Source organism: Staurois parvus, unplaced genomic scaffold (assembly GCF_062004578.1).
Source record: "Staurois parvus isolate SC_StPar_1 unplaced genomic scaffold, SC_StPar_1.0 ptg000446l, whole genome shotgun sequence".
Taxonomy (NCBI): domain Eukaryota; kingdom Metazoa; phylum Chordata; class Amphibia; order Anura; family Ranidae; genus Staurois; species Staurois parvus.
In genome coordinates this window covers 2,658,515-2,678,082 of record NW_028318242.1, presented here as the reverse complement: position 1 = coordinate 2,678,082, position 19,568 = coordinate 2,658,515, and the positions used below count along the sequence as shown (strand labels likewise).

The window sequence follows — 19,568 nt, the reverse complement described above, 5'->3', positions numbered from 1 at the left end:
GCCCAATCCAGTCTGTTCTCAGTTCTTCATAGTTACTCTTTATGATCTTTGTTACTATATTTTATCATTCCACATCCTACGAAATACTACATATAGTTTAGAGTTGTCCTTTAATTCCCCTATTCCTCTGGGTGCAGCCCATCTAGTAACATACTTTCCTTCCTGACACAGTGATATTTGATGTGCCTCCTGCCCAGTGGTGTGCAACCTTCACAAAGAAAACCTCCAACCAGATCCTCTTCATACTGCACATGTGACCAACAATGCATCCATATAGGACAGTTCTATTCTTGGTGGCCTTTAACAGTCCTGCTAAGTGTGACCACCTCATAGGAATAATTAGGGCCACGGTGCACATGTGCAGTATGAAAGCTGTCTAGTACTGGGTAGGACTGCACAGCAAACATTGCTGGATTGGATAGGAAGGTAAGTACAGTATGATGCCTGGTGGGTTGAACTCAGGAGGGTGGGGGAAATCAAACAAATCCATTCACAGCAAGAGATGACTGTTTTCAGAACATAATGCTTATTAATAATCAAATCTTTATCTAAATCATGGTCTGCATGATGTGATTCCTCATCCTCTTTTATCGCTTTTTTTCATCTTTCTCCTCGTCACTTTCAGAATCTTCTGATCTGTAAGATTTGTCTTCTCTGCCAGTGTCATAATAACTGTCTTCATTTGCATCCTCTGGTGCTTTCGAAGCCTCCTCTTTTTTGTCCCCTATCCCTGACTTATCTTCTTTCTCCTCTGTGTCATCATGGACTTCCTCTGGCTTGCTTTCTGTTATAGGCTGATTTGCCTTTTGATCCTTTCCTTTGTTACTATCTACTTCCTTGTGATCCTTAGTTTCCCTGATGGCCATGCTGTCATTGTCTTTCTTTTTCGCATTTTGTGGTATATTTTCCTCTTTCTCTACTGATTCCTTCTCTGTGTCAACATCATCTTTACTAGTCTTCTCTTCAGTTCCGATGTCCTTCTCAGCTTCCTGCTTTGAAGATTTCTTTTTTCTTTTTGAAGTCTACAGAAAAATTACATATTATTATTATCATACAGGATTTTTATAGTGTCAACAGTTTGCACAGCACTTTACAATATAAAAGGAGACAGTTCAGTTAGAATACAATAAAATCAATAGGATTAAGTGGGCCCTGCTCATAAGAGTTTACAATCTAATAGGGTGGGGCAAGTGGTACAAAAGGTTATAACTGTGGGGGATGAGCTGATGGAAGGGATACATTTTTAGTTGGAGGCATGATAATCTTCCCTAAAGAGAGGAGTTTTCAGGGATTGCCTAAAGGCAGCCAGAATAGGGGATAGCTGGATAGATTGAGGTAGAGAGTTCCAGAGGATGGGAAAGGCTCTGGTAAAGTCCTGAAGATGGGCATGGGAGGAGGAGGAGACAAGGGAGCTTGAGAGCAGGAGTTCATGAGAGAAGCAGACAGGACGGTTTAGGTGATATTTGGAGACAAGATTGGTGATGTAGCTCGGGGCAGAGTTGTGAATAGCTTTGTATGTTGTTAAAATTTTGAATTGTTTTCGTTGGGCAATGGGAAGCCAATGGAGGGATTGCCAGAGAGGGGTGGAAGACACTGAACGGTTGGTAAAGCAGATGAGTCTGACAGCAGCATTCATGATAGACTGAAGAGTGGATAGCCTACCGAGAAGTAGGCCTATGAGAAGGGAGTTGCAATATTCAAGGCATACATATTAAAAAAACTAATCTCATGGACCTAGATTTTGAATCTCTGAAGAATAAATATGTCTTACAAATTAACCATAGCATACATTTATTATCCGAAAAATCTGAAATCTGAGAAAATAATTTTTAAAATCCAAGCAAATTTAATATTAGCATGCCAGTCAGTTAAGCATTCAAGCTAGAGGTTGGTGAATTTTTGCAGAAAAATCTAGCATTTTACATAAATATATGTAGAGAAATCTAATATATGGCTGGAATTCCCGTTTAACATTTTTTAAAAAATATTAGCTGGTAGACTAGTCCTGACAAGCCTAAGTACAACAGCAGACAATTGGTATGCTCTACAGCCTCTGTTATTCCATTCTGACTGGGGGGTGTGGCAAACTTGCTCATCAGAATTGGAGCGGAGTTCCCCCTCAACCCTCGTTTTCGTGTTCTATCTGTTTATCTGAGGCATTTCTCAAATCACTCCTCACATCCCCCCTGCATTCCTGTGAGGCAAAGGTTATCTCCTGGCAGATGGTGTGGGGGACAACCAGGAAGACATGAGAAGTGGAGCCATCCAGTCTGAATGAGGTGTCATTTTTATCACCCAAAACTATGTAAGCCCACTCATTATCAAACCAACCAGAATAAGTGCACAGTCCTCAGGTCAACTGTATGGTTCATATCACGGGATATGAGCTAGTAATTTAGTGTAGAGTTCCCCAATGACCACTCCCAAAATGGGTAGTCAGAGCCCCCCTTCCCCTGAGAGGGACCCTTGAAGACTTTTAAGTGAGTTAGAGAAACTCTGACACACACTCACAGGGATCTCCCAGCAACATCGTAACAAGGGGAGATCAAAGAAGCTTTCTGCTCATAACTTGAATTTGCTAAAACCAGGCAAGGCAAGTAACTTACCCTGTATTTTCTCACTATTCTATGTTTGCTGTGTCTTTGTATACATATATATATTTTTGTGATATCTCTTTGTACATATTTATTTTGCATCCAACGCTTTTAGTAATAAATCTTTCTTTCTGAAAGTGTTAAACTGTTTCTAAGCGCTTACTTGCAATTCACGAATCCCTGCCTTTGAAAAGACGCTACTGTGGTTATATTTCTGTATAGCAGGTCTGCGGGCCGTGCTATATAGATCAATATTTCAATCATTATAGTGTATATTTGGTAACGGGAGTTTCCCAGTCTCCGACAAAAGTGGTGGTGGCAGTAGAGCGTTAGTTGCGTAACTAACCTGACCCAGTAACAAGCGCATCCAGGCTGCAGGCACCGATTGTAGTCCATTAGCTGGGCAATCGCTGTGTAGGGTGCAGCTGGGTGGGGCCTTGTTACGCGCGTCACACCGCGGTTTTGGATCGGCCGGCCCTTCGGTCACGAGTTTGGTGAGAAGGTCTGGGGTCTGCCGCCGTGGGCGTGACGTATTACTGTTAGTCGCGGCTGTGCGATTGTCGCCTGTTGGTGGCGGCGACCGCGGGTCGTGACAGGGGGCACAGTCAAACTTGGTGGAGGAGGTGACTTGACCAACTATGCTCCGATATTGGGCTGTGAGTTCAGCATCAGAATTTCAGTGACATTACCCACCAAACATCATTATATCAAATACTGAAATGTCAGGACCCTGTTATACACTCTGGGCCATATATCAGTAAAAAGTGCAAATAAAGATGATTATGCTCTAATGTTAACTTAAAACTAAGAGAAGAAAATGTATTACATCTGTATAAAGGTGCTTTCTTAACTTTATTTCAGGTACTTATATAGTGCCGTCAATTTACGCAGCGCTTTATATATATATTGTACATTCACATCAGTCCCTAACCCTCAAGGGGTGTACAATCTAAGGTCCCTAACATACATTCATACATACACATATTAGGGCCAATTTAGACAGAATCCAATTAACCTACCAGCATGTCTTTGGAGTGTGGGAGGAAACTGGAGTACTCGGGGGAAACCCACACAGGCACAGGGAGAACATGCAAACTCCAGGCAGGTGGTGCCGTGGCAGGGATTTGAATCGGCGACCCTAGTACTGCCAGGCAGAAGTGCTAACCATTTAGCCATTCTTGTTTGCATGCAGAGGTTTACAGGCACAGATAAACTAAGACGTATTTTCTTCATTAAGAATAAGAATCCATGCACACGGGGCTTAAAAAACGTCAGTTCTATTGTCCGAAAAAAACACTCGTATAGAGCGTTTTGTACATGTGTTAAGGTGCATTTACCATTTCTTTCTGCCAGAAAGTTCCTCTCAAAATTGCAATCCTGATGGGTTTATTTTTCTGCCTCTAAACGCTGAGCTTAAAATATACCTCTAAACATCCTAATGTGCAAAAACTCATAGGATAACATTGAGCTGCTTCTACAGGCTAAACACCTGTAGAAGCAGCACTTTTTAAGCCCAGTGTGCATGGACCCTAAAAGGCACCTGTCAGCTTAACATTCTTTTTTTTTTGGACTGGTGGCCACTATGCCCTTTATTCCTCCAGCCCTTGGTCTTGTAACTTCCCCTCTGTAGTTCTTTTTGCAGTATGTAGTAATTATATCACCACTCACTGCAGTGGGAGGACACGTAAGTCTCAGACTCCTGGTCTAAACTGCCTACTGTAACTGCGATGTGTGTTATTTATGTGGTAACCGCCTGTAAAGGTTTTTACATTGACTTCCCAACCTGGGTCTAGACTGCTTAGAGCAGTATATTCCACAACTCATGGACCTGCATTGCCTTATTTTGGATTGAAGAGAACATGTACTGTGTTTGTTTAAAATCCAAAGGCTAGCCACTGTGTTGCATGTGAGAAAAACTAACTGCAGCATTATCTGTGCCGCCTCAACACTTCTCAATTTGCCAGCAGTAATCTGTTAATTACATCTACTCAGTTTACAATCCTGCTCCTGCCATTCATAAACTTTCCCTTTGTAGTATCGCGGTTGTTTTGATACATTATTTAGGTTGTTTTGCATCAACTAGATTCAGTCTATTTTCAGTGTCGCAAAAGAGCTGCTACCTCCAGCACTATGGTTTGTCATTTTCCTCATTTTCAGTGGATACATTGTTAATTTCTATATGCTCAAGTTTGAGCGGAGGTTTATGAAGTTTAAGACATAAATTTGCTGATGATCAGACGTTGACGTGTAAGTCATTTTCACTGTGGACTCCTTGGTTTTATATTGACAACATTGTCAAGTTTGTAATGGTGATGGGTGGAGCTATGTATATATATTTTTTTGTATGGTGAATTTTTCACATGTATATTATTTCATGGTTCTTTAATACAATTTGTTATATAAATTAAACTAATTGGATTACGGAAGTTACCTTCTTTCATTAGGGTTCTTTCCCTTCAAAATTTTTTATGTCTCTACGTCTTGGGTACGGAGAGCCACATCTTATATGGTGTAATAGTGGACTTGAACTTTGCTCCTTTTCCTTTTTTAGGGTTCTGCTGTAATTACAGTATTACCCTAATTTTTTTTTATATAATTCATGTTTTTGAGTTTGTGACTCTTTCATTATTTAGGGGTACATTTTTGAATCTTGATTGTCTCCACCCCTCACCTTTCAATATATTTATTTTATACCCAAATTGGTTCAGAACATTCTGGCTATGGCCTTTAAACTGGGGGAGGATATTGACGTGGAAAACTTTTGTAAGGGAATCTAATCAGCCATCAAATGATATGGCTGAGATAATTAAAGAGAAATGTAAAAATTACAAAAAACTTATGGTAAAATAATTGAATAGGAAATGGGATATCTCATCCATTGAATCTTATATTGAACATGGTATGATTTCTAGAGGCCTCTGAGAAAAGGTAGTCCCAGCAGAGCACCTTCATACAGAACTCTTCCTAGCAAAATGGAGGCAATCATGTCTTCAAAGGGGTACTGAAGTAGTTCTACTCATTATGGAGAAGGAGAAATTTAAATTAGAGGAATTACAGAAACAAATTGAGAGCAGTGTTGTGGAACTGGATCCCTTCAAAGATGAGCTGGAATTTGAAAGACACAATGAGTTATTAAAAAAAGAAATGAAGAAAACTAAAAAAAATCTTAAAGCCACTAAACAGCTCAAATTTAGAAGGGCTCTTGAGGACTGGAATAAAGATCAGAATTTTGATTTAACTGTTCGAAGGGGAAGGAGTTGTTCACGCCGTCGCCAATTTACTCCTAGTCACAGGATTCAACCCAGAAATCTGTAATTTTTTTTAAAGGATTCTGGGTCCAAGGGCCAGAGGTCCAAGCAGTCGAAGGAACTAAACAAGGGCATTTTAGTAGACAGAAATCAGGTGGAAAGAAGGGAAATGAAACCCACAAGATGATCCAGAAGCCAGAGGAAATAATAAAACCCTAAACAGTAAGGCCACAAACGCATATTGAGGATCTGAAGGTTATAAATCTTTCAGATTTTGTCTTGCAGGATAGACATATTAAATGTTTACAAAGGGGTCTGTCCTTCTCACCTACTAGTGGTATGGATGAGTTTGAGGTGTTTAAAGACCTCAACCTGTTCCTTAGAAAAGTGGTATTCAGGACCTTTTTTGTTAGATCTGATGAACCTGTCACCTAGGAAGATACTCCCTCTAATAATCAAGAGCTACAAGCCCTGAGTGCTTTAAATTAGTCTTTTGGAGGAAAGCCCCAACTCTGAGTTGGATATGGAATAATTGACCTCACAATCCATGAGGACTGTGGACTTAAATATTAAGTTAACAAAAATAACTCCCTTACAGAATAACAAATGGGATAGCTTCTTTTGGAACTTGTCCAGAAGGACCTCAGAAAGGTAAATTGGTCCTTTAATTTGGGTGACAACTTATCTAAAGAGGAATGCAGAGCAAATTAAAAAATGCTTCGAATATTGTAATAAAATCTAGTGACAGGGGTGGAAATGTGGTACTACTGAATGATTATGACTAAGTTGCAGAGGCAACTGGATGACCATACAACTTATTTGAAGTTGTCTCAATATCCCTTCCCAAAGGTAGTGTACCAACCTAATGGCAAATTTCTGTTGACAAAAGAGGCTGGTCTAATTTCTAAAAATTTGTTTAACTATTTGAGGGTTGAAACCTTTAATACCCCTACTTTTTATGTTATCCAAAAGATTCATAAAAACCCTCTGAAACCTTCTGGAAGACTAATAGTGTCTGTTTTCATTGGTCCACTTGAGAGAATAGGGGCCCTACTTGTGGAGGTGGACGTGGAGTCTCTTTACATGTCCATACCCCACAGATGGGGCCTTTCCGGCAGTGGTGTACTTTTTTGGGATCCATTACCCTAACATGGGGGCTCAAAAAAAATGTATTCTTGAATTACTTGAGTTTGTCCTTTTGAATAACTATTTTACATTTCTATTTTAATAGCTCCCTAGAATTTATAGGGAGCTATTTTCAACAGATTGAGGCACCTCTATGGAGGCAGCCTGGGCCCCCGCATGTGCATGTTTACATCTTGGCAAATGGGAATGTGACCTGGTATATAATTCTCAGCTGTACAGGTCACATGTGGCTGCCTGGATTAGATACATGAATGATGTATTACTTATTTGGACGGGCTCGGTGGTTCATTTGCAAGCCTTCATGACTGAATTGGGCCTTAATAATCGGAATATCTGTTTGACGTTTATTTTCCATCATAAAGACATTCCATTCCTTGATCTTTATATTTCGATTCAGGATGGACTTCTAAGTACTAGAATGTTTAGGAAGGATACACTGCCAATACCCTTCCCCATGCGATTAGCCACCACCTGAAATCTTTCAAAAGGGGGATCCTGACTGGTCATTTCCTCTGTATTAGGAGAAACTGTGCTCAACTTGAAGAATTTAGGAAGGAGTTCAACCAAATGTATAAAAGATTTCGGGAACAGGGCTGCTCCCATCGGGTATTAAAGTCAGCTAGAAGGGCAGCATTTAACAGAGAATGGATTGATCTCCTTCAGCAACAGTGAACTGATCCTGATTTAAATAAAGTGAAGGGCCCTAAAAGATTAATTACAAGGTTTGGTTCCCAATGAGGGGAGGTAAAATCCATACTCATCAAACATTGGCATGTTCTAACATCCAATCTTAAAACTGCACAAGTTGTAGGCCCTAAACCCTCAATGGTAGCTAGGAGAACTAGTAATTTAAAAGACATCCTTGAGTTCACTAAAAGGGCAGCTACTGATTGGTTACCCAAAACCACTAGAATGATTCCAATGTGGACATTGTTTGGTTTGCCCCTTCATTGAAAAAACAAAGGTGTTCATGAATGCAGACTGATCCAAATCTTATGACATCTGGAGCTTCATAAATTGCTCAACTAAGAGGGTACTGTACATGATGGAATGTCCGTGTAGGAGGTTCTACAGGGGAAGGCCAAGAGATCTCTCTGTCTCCACATTGGTGACCACCTTAGAGCCATTAAAAGTAACGCTAAAGAAAGGGAGGGTGAGAAGATGAATCCTCTGGCACTTCATTTCAAAGAGAAACATGGTGGCCTTACCTCTGGCTTTAGACCGAAGGGGATATTTGCCCTAAAGCTACCCACACGTCATGGTGACTTTGATAAAATTCTTCTCCAACATGAGCAATGAGGGATATATAGGCTGGGCACCCTAATCCCTGAGGGGTTAAACAACTAACTAAATTTAGGGGTGTTCCTTAAAAAGTGAAGGTACGACATTTCTAACTGTGATTTTGACATTATTGGTGCTGTCTGGTTCCTCTGGATGCTGAGGATGCTTTGATGGTTGATCTGTTTTTCCACATCTTTACCTTTATTATTTTTTAGGTATCATTACCAAATAGTTATTGTAAACTTTGTATCAACATGGATTATCTGGTTACTATGTTTATCAAACGTTGTTGGTTGAAGCAGGTAATTGGCGCCACCTACTACTCAAAATTTTGCATGTAATTAAATCTATAAATTAAAGCATGGATGGCGCTCCCTCTATTGGTCTTGAGGAAGCCTGTATCTAAACAAGCGTGTGAAACGCGTCCACAATAGCTTTCATAATCACAGTGTCTCGGTACAGTGACTTGATGTCTGGCGTCACACTGTAATCTATGGTGGAGTAGGGCTGAGTACGGAGAAGTTTCCCCTGCGCTTGTGCGGCCCTCGTGCTGCAAGGTAGTGACTGGTGTGGGACTGAGAAGGAGTACAGCATCCCATCTGACCATGGAAGAATGATTTACCTTGTGGTGTCTGGACAACTGGCAACTGAGGCCACCTGCATGTGAGTGGGAAGCACAAATTTTGAATTGCTTGAAGGCTTTACTTGACAGGATAATAGGGCATCTGTCCATACTGTTCTAACTGTCAGAATGCACTTACACTCTTACCAGTATGCGTCAATAAGTCTCATCCACATTTGTTCAGTTTGGCTCTAAGTGAATCTGCAGCCAGTGTATTATTTATGTGGTAACCGCCTATAAAGGTTTTTCCATTGCCTTCCCAATCTGGGTCTACACTGTTAAAAGCAGTATGTTCCACAACTCATGGACCTGCATTGCCTTATATTGGATTGATCAGAACATGTACTGTGTTTGCATAAAATCCAAAGGCTAGCCACTGTGCTGCATGTGAGCAAAACTAACTGCAGCATTATCTGTGCCGCCTTGACACTTCTTAATTTACCAGCAGTAATCTGATAATTACATCTACTCAGTTTGCAATCCTGCTCCTGCCATTCATAAACTTTCCCTTTGTAGTATTACGGATGTTTTGATACATTATATATGTTGTTTTGTATCAACAAGATTCAGTCTTTTTTCAGTATTGCAAAGGAACTGCTACCTCCAGTACTATGTCTTGTCATTTACCTCCTTTTCAGTGGATACATTGTTAAATTCTATATGCCCAGATTTGAGAGGAGGTTTATGAAGTTTAAGACATAGAATTGCTGATGGTCAGACTTTACCTTTTAAGTCATTTTCAGCCCGGACTCCTTGGTTTTAAATTGACAACATTGTCAAGTTTTTAATGGTGATTGGTGGAGGCATGTATATATATTTTGTTGTATGGTGAATTTTTCACATTGTGTACATTATTTCTTGGTTCTTTAATACAATTTGTTACATTAGTCAAATTAATTGGATCAGGGAAGTTACCTTCTTTCATTAGGGTTCTTTTCCTTCTTATTTTTTTTATGTCCGCATTCACAGGATACCGCCCCAATCCCACCATATTACCCCCTTTCACTACAATTCCCACTGCATGGTGGGAATTGTAGGTTCTTATAATGGCACCACACATGGAGGTGGATGTGGTGTATCTGCTTCTATGATAACATCTTCAGTTGTCCGGGAAATGTTGATTTTTCTGAATGGGAACAAGGACCTCAAACATATTTCATCTGCTAAACGGTGAAGTTGTATTGTAACTAATTAACAGCTTTTTAATATACATACTGTATGAGATGTAGATTGTGGATGCATTTGGATTGTATCCCAGTGTTCATCTCTAATGCATGTGTTAACAGTTTTGCTAGAATAGATAGAGTAATAGAACAGTTGGGATACTTACTTTTCCTGCAGCTCCGAACTCCCTCCAATGCTGTTACATGACCAATAGCCTAAGCATCTGCTTTCTATTAAATGGGAGGATAGGAGTTCAGTTTGGCTCATTCCCCTATACTGCAGAAATCACTTGATGTTTTGGTCGTGTGACCAGCAGAGGGCGCCTGGATCAGTGTTTTTCCAGAAAAGTATTTTTATTTTGTTATTTATTTATTACAGGTACTCAGGGCTTTCTTTCTGCCGGAACGCGGCGGTACTGCGTTCCGCCACCTTTTTCTTCTTGTCCCCGCTCACCGACTGCCTCTGCAGAGCTGACAAGCTATGCAGAGCAGCGAAAGTGACAGGTGCCGGACGCGGCTTGTTTATGTCATGCTTGCGCGTGCCCGGCACCTGTCACTGCCGCTGCTCACAGCCGGTGAGCGGGGACATGCACGCTTCACCCCCCCCCCCCTCTACCGCCAGCGTGTAAACATCGGGGGCGCGGACGATGGGCGAGGACACTATGCACGCTTCACCGCCCCCCCCCGCCGGCGTGTAAACATCGGGGGCGGCGCGGCGACATCAACGGCAGTGACAGCGTGGACGCAGGGGCCGTACAGCTTGGAGTAGGTAAGCTGCGCTCGGCTCCCTGTCACTGACTGCAGTATCATGTATTGCTCTAAATTTTTACTCTCTCCCCAGCCTGTGCCCACCTAAACTATCCCAACCACCTGTGCCCACCTAAACTATCTGAGCCCACCTAAACTATCCTCACCCACCTGAGCCCACCTAAACTATTTCAGAACGCAATTGCTCAGCGCTCAGCGGCGCCGATCGAGAGCGCCCCTCCTGTGCATGAGGAACAGGAAAGATAAATTCAGTGATGGACGGTATTTTTTGGAGGAAAAGGTGGCAACCCTAGGGGAGCCTGTAGGAGCAGGCACATCTACCAGACAGGGTACACATGCATGCTAGACTGATTTTATATCTATGCTGGACGTTTACAAACGGCCTGCCATGATTTTATATCTATGCATGTGTTCCTGGTGTCAGTACGGTACTGATTTTATATCTATGCGTGTGTTTCTGGTGTCAGTACGGTACTGATTTTATATCTATGCATGTGTTTCTGGTGTCAGTACGGTACTGATTTTATATCTATGCGTGTGTTTCTGGTGTCAGTACGGTACTGATTTTATATCTATGCATGTGTTTCTGGTGTCAGTACATTAGTCATTTTATATCTATGCATGTGTTTCTGGTGTCAGTACGGTACTGATTTTATATCTATGCGTGTGTTTCTGGTGTCAGTACGGTATTCATTTTATATCTATGCATGTGTTTCTGGTGTCAGTACATTAGTCATTTTATATCTATGCATGTGTTTCTGGTGTCAGTACATTAGTCATTTTATATCTATGCATGTGTTTCATGCAGATCATGCAAGAGGCAGCCGGGGGTCCGATGACATCATTTCCCTTATATGGTATGTACGGGAAATGATGTCATCGGAAGCCCCTCCCAAATTTTACTTGCATTCCTGTTCTCTAAAGGGGTGGTCCTAGGGTTTGATGGGGGCGTGGCCAGGTTTGGGTGGGGGAGTTCCACCACCTTTCCTCTGAGAAAAAAAGCCCTGCAGGTACTTATATAGCGCCGTCAATTTACATATATATTGTACATTCCCATCAGTCCCTAACCCTCAAGGGGTGTACAATCTAAGGTCCCTAACTAACATTTATACATATCAGGGCCAATTTAGACAGGAGCCAATTAACCTACCAACATGTCTTTGGAGTGTAGGAGGAAACCGGAGTGCCCGCAGGAAATCCATAGACACAGGGAGAACATGCTATTATTTATTACAGGTACTTCTATAGTGCTGTCAATTTATAAAGCGCTTTACATATATATTTTACATTCACATCAGTCCCTAACCCCCTAGGGATGTACAATTTAAGGTCCCTGACTTACATTCATACATACACATACTAGGGCCAATTTAGACAGGAGCCAATTAATCTACCAACATGTCTTTGGAGGTGGGAGGAAACCGGAGTACCCAGAGGAAACCTACGCAGGCACAGGGAGAACATGCAAACTCCAGGCAGGTGGTGCCATGGTTGAGATTCGAACCAATGACCCTAGTACTGCCAGGCAGAACTGCTAACCATTTAGCCATTTTTGCTATTTTATTACCCATTTTTTATCCATCCCAGCAATACAGTTACCATGGCTTTAGTGTATCATTAAACACTTTTACTGAATATTTATTAGCCCAATTCCAGCATTTCAGCACCTTACATTGTGAAAAATATCCATCACTTCCTGTCCATATCAAGTTTTTATTGCCGTTTGTGCCCTGATTGTACAAATTCTCTCTCATTTGCTGTGCCAGTGAAACCGGGATAAGAATTTACAGGAATGTGTGGCTGTCACTGAGAAAAGAAGCCATAGACCATAATAACCAGTCACATGTTCTAACATTTCTGCATTTTACTATAAAAGTGGTTTTATTACTGTCTGTCCCCATTAGAAAGATTTCCTTGCACTTCCTGTTCTCATCACCCAGACAGAAAGTAAGGGGAAATCTTACGAACAGGAGCAAAGTCAGTGATAAAAGCTTGACAATGGTTATAACCCTTTTTTACCCTATACAGAGAAACATGCTTTGATATTTTGAAATAGGCAATACTCTACCTTATCTGGATGTGCAAGATACCATCCTCTTGGGTATTTCGCAATGCTATCCATGTATTTCTCTGCTTTCACCCAGTCTTCATGCCACTTTTCAACTCTATACTGAGGTTCACACTTTGTAAGTCTGCCTTCAATGCTTTCATTCTCCCTGGATACTTTCAGCAACTCTTGAGCCCTTTTCTCTTGATTTAAACTGATGAAAAGAATAATAGATAAAGTCATAGAATGGTTCACCCCACCAGCAGACATATCCAAAAGGGAAACAGTAAGCATTTGAAAGATTACAACAAGTAATGGAAGGCAAACAGTACGCATTCTGATCACAACCAAATCACACACGACAACCTTTAGTGAGTCTCTGTTTAATGCCATGTTGAATGCTCTGCATGCATATGTCTTTATGTATAAAAAAATAATAGGTTATAGCACTTCAACACAATACAAAGAGAATGAATCTAAAGGAGAATTCCCACTTTCTTTTCCATTCATCACCTGTAGGCGGATGCTGCGTTAGATACCTTGAATTGGAAGAAAATACTCATAGACAGTGGATAGCGCACTGATGTCTTTTCTATAAATCTTGCAGAGTCTTAGTTGCAGCAACCGATAAACTTTCCTTTAGTAGATCCAATCCAGATAATATGCAATCAATGGTTTCTTTTACCGGCGGTAGTGTCCCTTTTGTTTGTATTTCAATGTTTTTATTAATTTATAAACAGTTTAAGACAGGAGCAACAACACACGCCCACACAGGGGCTATCAATTACACATAAAGTGTCCCTTTTTTTTTTAATAGGCAGAGGATATTTCTGAAGTCTGCACTGGCTACATGCCTCTGCATTGCATACTGGAGTATTTGCAGAGAAGAAGGAGCCTTCCCTGAGCTATCCCTCCTTGTCTGGAACCTGACCAGGGGCGGACTGAAAACTTATGGGGCCCCCGGGCAATAGGGGATCATGGGGCTCCTGTGTCCTTGCCCAAACTCAAAAAAGCCTATGAAAAAGGTACCAGGGGCATCTCATGGGGCCCCCTACTGACCCCGGGCCCTCGGGCAGTGCCCGAGTTTCCAAATGGTCAGTCCGCCCCTGAACCTGACCATGTACTAAACACTATCCCTCACAAGTGGTTTCCTCTCATTATTACACACTCTCCAGAAGCACGCCAAAATTACATGGGGTTCTTTATTTAAAAGCATCCCTCATCCAAGATGGCCACTGAAGGCTCTCAAATGTTAAATGTCCAATCAGACTACCTTACTCTCTCAAGGCACTGTACGGAATCTCTAACGGACCTCCCTTATGAGACCCCAATCCCATGCAATAAAGGCACTAGACCACCTACAGCTGAGTTGGCTAATTGCAACTGCCTACATGCCATATTAAAAAAAATAGTGCCCAAGCTTTACTTGCCCTGTATAGGCTTCAGAGTTATCCCCATCTTCCTCCTTGGCCCAGGAATGCCAAACCTCTTCGAGTAGAGCAGAATGCATGCCAATCTGCCTATTTTGTGTAAGTGCCGCCTTTTGTTGACACAACCCACTGGAAGGGGGGTGGGGGGGTTGGGTACATAATGGTAATAAGTACAGGTACTCCTTCCCCCTCCCCCAAGTCACTCCTTGTCTAATCCCCCTGCCCACCTCTCCGTATCGCCCCCTTTAGAGAATACAGAGCCAAGTATCATTTTGTGGTGCTAAGTAATATGTATGAAATTTGTTAGTGATCACGAGAAAAGCAGTGATTTACTGTACCTAATAAAGTGGCTAGCTTCAGGTGATACACAGAGGTGAAACTAATTCTCCTATATAAATTGTACCTGTTTATCTGCAGCCATCTCTTCTCTACATCTTTTTAAAGTGCAGAATTTACACAGTTTTTCTGAGCTTTCAAAGGCAGGGGGTGACTGTAGAACCCCTGCAGCCCACAGCAATAGCCTCTCCCCCAGCAACAATAGAACCCCCCCAGGTTCAACAGAACCCCCCAGGAACAAAATAACTCAGCAACAATAATACATCCCACACCAACAAGAGCTCCTCCCCAGCAACAATACACTCTCCCAGGAACAAAATACCCCTACAGCAACATTAGATCCTCCACCAGCAGCAATAGATCCACCCAGCAACAATTGATCCTCCAGCAGCCAACATCAATAGACCCTTCGGCAGCCAGCAAAAATAGACCCCCAGTTCTACTGTAGATAGCCCCAAGCATCATAAGACCCCCCCTCACAGCAGTGGATCACCCCCAGCAATACTACTCTCCACAGCAGCCAGCATTAATATACCCTCCAGCACACCCCGATACTCCTTGCCAACATTTACATTCAGTACTGGAGGTGCCGGAACTGCATTCCCCTGCATCCCCGCTGAAAAATAGTCCTGACTAATATATTATACAGAATGAGGTAAAAGCAAAAACCCTGTGTAAGGTTGTTGTCAGGGATATCAAAGCAAGTAGGTTACCTGCTGGTGACACTGTGGCTCCTGGGCATATGCAGTCCCATTGTCCACTAGCGGTTGACTCTCAAAAGTCAGCAGAAATTAATAATTAGTCATTGTTTGATGTTAACTGCTGGGAGACTATTTAGCTCCACATGTCCTCATTATCAGTGCCACAGTATTTTGCCTGAACCTACTTTGAGCTTTCTTAACTTGTACTGCTACCGTTACCAGTTTCCCTGCATACCCTTACTGCCCTGATTCAAATGGTTCCTTCCTTTACTCTACTCTCCTGTTCAAACATTTGTATATAGTTTGGTCTTGTTAGCATTTAACTCTTTCACATATGTTCCACAGAAGCAGCCTTTCTGAACCTTTTTACCCCAGAATGTCTTGGGGAACACTTGCTAAAATCAGTTCATTGGTGGTAAATGGGGAAAATACCTGTTACATTGGTGGCTAATGGGAAGAATGTCCCCTTAACACTGGTGGTCAGAATGCTATGCTTACAGACCGCTAACACAATAATGGGTGTCGTGCAGCTGGCTTTGCAAAGTGGCCCTGTAACTATGCAGGCTCTATAAAATGGGAGGTTAGTCAGCACAGTTCAAGGAACCCCTAGCAACCTGTATAAAAACCCTATGGTTGCATAGAACCTTGGTTGGGAATGGCTGCACTAGACTATAGTATCGATCATTAATGTTTTTATGTCAATTGTCTGCATTTTTCAACAAACTGCTATATTGTGAAGCATCTGGAGTCAGTATCTCAGACAAAGTTGGAGCCCAAGAATCTATGTCTACAATTATTTGATTAAATCCCATTCTTGGCATGTGTCTATGGGTTGCCTAGAAGCAGCCTTTTGAGGCGATGCCCATTGGAGGAAGGAGCCTGACCATGGCTTGGCGTGAAAGCTCAATGTGAGGGCTCGCAACTCCCAAGCACCTCCAGTGTTCTGCCGAGAAGGGGAGAGATGTGCGGGAAGCCCTGGAGAAACTAACCGGGGAGAGGGGGGCTTGCCTGGCGGGGTACGTGGAACGAGGACCTCTGGGAGTGGCGGCCATCACAGCGGGTCTTCCTGTGCTTTCAGCCCGGCGCTGTGTGTTCCCCGGAGCTCAGTGGACGCCGGGCGATCAGGTGATCTGCCGCAAGGGAGCTCTGAGAGGCAGAGGAGCCGGCCGGCGTTTCTTGGAGTAAGGGAGACGCCGGCTCTCTTCCTCCTGCACATAGGACCGTGGCAGCTGGAGACACGCGGAAACGGGCTGGGTGAACCCCCCCTGCAATCCACTCATTGTGTGAGGGGAATGTCGAGTGCAATGTTCCCCAGAAGAGAGTGCCTGGAGCCGCCTTACCCCTCACTTGGAGTACAGAAAGAGTTGTCCTAAAGTGCGGAAAAGTCTCTCAGAGAAGCTCAATCCAATAGAAACCAGAGATCTCACATGGGGGAGAAGTATTCCTGATTCGAGTGCGGAAAATGTCTTTCATGTAAGTCCTATTTCTATATATACCAGTGATAATACAAGAGGGAGCAGCCATACCCTTGTTCAGAGTGCGGAAAAAGTTTTTCACAGAAGTCCAGTCTGCATATATATCAGAGACCTCACATGAAGAAGATGCTATATCCCTGTTCTAAGTGCGGGAAATGCTTTCTCAGACAAAACTAGACTTTACATACATCAGAGATCTAACACAGATGACAAGCCATATGTCTGTCCGTAGTGCAGGAAACACTTTTCAGTGAAGCTTCGTCTTCACACACATCACAGATCTTACACGGGGGAGAAGTTGCATACCTGTCTTGAGTGGGGGAATGTTTTACATGTGAGTCCTATTTTTATACATGCCAGTGATAACACAAAAGGGAGCAGCTATACCCTTGTTCAGAGTGCGGGAATTCTTTTTACAGAAGTCCAGTCTGCATATGTATCAGAGACCTCACATGAGGAAGATGCTATATCCCTGTTCTAAGTGCAGGAAATGTTTTTTCAGCTAAGTCTGGACTTTATATATATCAGAGATTTTACACAGGTGAAAAGCCATATGTCTGTCATGAGTATGGGAAATACATTTCAGTGAAGCCCAGTCTTCACACACATCAGAGATCTTACAAGGAGGAGAAGTTGTATACCTGTTCGGAGTGCGGGAAATGTTTTTCAGAGAAGCCCTTTTCTTCATATATGACAGAGATCTCATACGGGGGAACTGAACTGCATGTATTGAACTATGTGTTTAAAGTGAGGAGGGGTTCAGCCAGGGGGTCTTAGAGGAAAATCAGAAGGAGGACAATGTAAAACAGATAAAGACCTAAAAAGAAGAGGACTCGGGTAGATGAGTTCAGGAGTGGGGGGAGGGAAAAAGGAAGAAAAGAACTGAGAGGGGGATACCCATGGAAGACAACAAATTTTGATATCAAATCAAAAATAGGCCTCCCCCCCCTCAAAACTAGAACTGCGGAAAATTGAAATAGTCCCTGACAGCATGAAAAACAAAGTATCAAAGGGAGGAGGGACTAAGGCTTCCCAAACAGGGTCAATTAAAAAATATATACCCTCACAGAAGAAACAGACTCCAGAGAGACAACAGGGAATAAGTGTAAGAGGGAAAACGGTGGGGAACGTTCCAGACTATCCCTGGGAATAGCTAGCAGTAGTCAACATATGGATGAAGAAGTGGATATGGATAAAATAGAAGAACAAGAGGAGAGCTCACAGATGCCTACTAAAGCAGAAATAGCAGAAATGTTTAAAGGACTCGAAAGATCCCTAACACAGGAACTGGCAAAATTACACAAAGACCTGGGGCAAATATTATCAAGGGTGGAGGAGACGGAAGAAAAACTAGATAAGCATGCCCATATTATACAGAAATTAGAAAAACGGGCGATGGAAATGAGAAAAGAACAAAGAAATCTGTTACATAAATTGGAAGACCAGGAGAATAGGGATAGGAGATGCAATCTAAGGATACAAGGCTTTCCAGAGATCTCCCAAGGAGAGGATTTGACGGGAATAATAACGAGAATGCTGAATACTATAATGGATAGAACTATAACAGAGCCTCTTAAAATGGAGGGAGTATATAGAATAGGAAAATATATACAAGAAGATAGGAAGGAAAGCCAAGAGATGTAATAGTGCAATTCTATTATTTTTGGGAGAAAGAAGAGCTATGGAAGAAGATAAAAGGAAGAGCAATAATAAAATATGGAGAAATAAATATACATATCTTTGCTGATTTAGCAGCGGAAACATTATTAAGAAGGAGAACTGTGAAACCATTATTGGAACAAATGAGAAAACAGAATGTTCGATATAGCTGGGGGTTTCCAGCGTGTTTGATCGGATGGAGAAATGGACATTCAGCAAGACTGAGATTCCCCGAAGATCTGAGAGACTTCTGGGAGAGACTTGATATAAAGAAAATAAATATCCCTGGTTGGGAGGAAGAAGGAGAAATGTGGGCTAAGGAAAATGAGGGGTGGCAGGTAGCTCTAAGAAGAAATAGAGAGTAGGAATAGTAAAGAGGAATAAGATGGGGGGGGGGGTTCTCTCTCTCTCCCTTTATTTCTGCCTCTCTCTTATGATTTTTGAAGTTTACTAGAGTATGGCAGGACACGGAGGAGGAGACACGCTTATTGTTGAAAAGTTCATGGTCAGAGTTTCAACTAAAAGTGGAATCAAAGGTGAGGTTAGGACCAAAAATGATTCATGGGCAAAATGTAAGCCTAAAGGGAGATGGGGGGGTGGGGGGGGGGGAAGGAGTGGGAGGGAGGAGGAGTGAAGGAGGGACGGGAGGGCGGGTTGGTGGGGTGGAAGGGTATGGGGGGTAGTTGGCAACCCAAGATTATGCAAGAAAATAGGAGTCATATTATTCTGGAGAAATCATGGAGGACGAAGAAGGTATAGGCAAGAGAGGGAGAGTAAGGGGACAGGAGAAGAAGGATGAGAGGAGGTGAGAAAAAGAGAAGAATGGAAGAGATTCACTTTGTGACTTATAATTGTCAAAGGTTTAAATAGCCCAGGGAAGAGATTTAAGATATGTAAAGAACTTCAGCATAGACTCTCTTCAGTGGTATTCCTACAAGAGACACACCTTGTATAAGAAACAAATGTGATGCTACAATCCAGATATTATCCAGAATGGTATTATGAAGATTCCCCAATTAAACGTGCAAAGGGAGTGGCAATAGGATTTGCAAAAAATATAAGGCTTAAGTTGGAAGAGAGATTGGTAGATCCGGAAGG

General features: G+C 42.2%; 1 protein-coding gene across 1 annotated transcript in view; it reads right to left on the bottom strand.

Moving 5' to 3' along the window:
• Positions 1 to 439: 439 nt before the first annotated feature.
• The window catches only part of CFAP97D2 (CFAP97 domain containing 2), a 38,327-nt gene continuing 19,198 nt past the window's right edge, over positions 440 to 19,568 (bottom strand). The window contains exons 4-5 of the mRNA XM_089688126.1: positions 12,891 to 13,083; positions 440 to 1,022 (exon numbers count right to left, since the gene is read on the bottom strand). Of these exons, the coding sequence (XP_089544252.1) occupies positions 588 to 1,022; positions 12,891 to 13,083 (628 nt within the window). The 3' untranslated portion in view covers positions 440 to 587. The remainder of the gene's footprint in view (positions 1,023 to 12,890; positions 13,084 to 19,568) is intronic.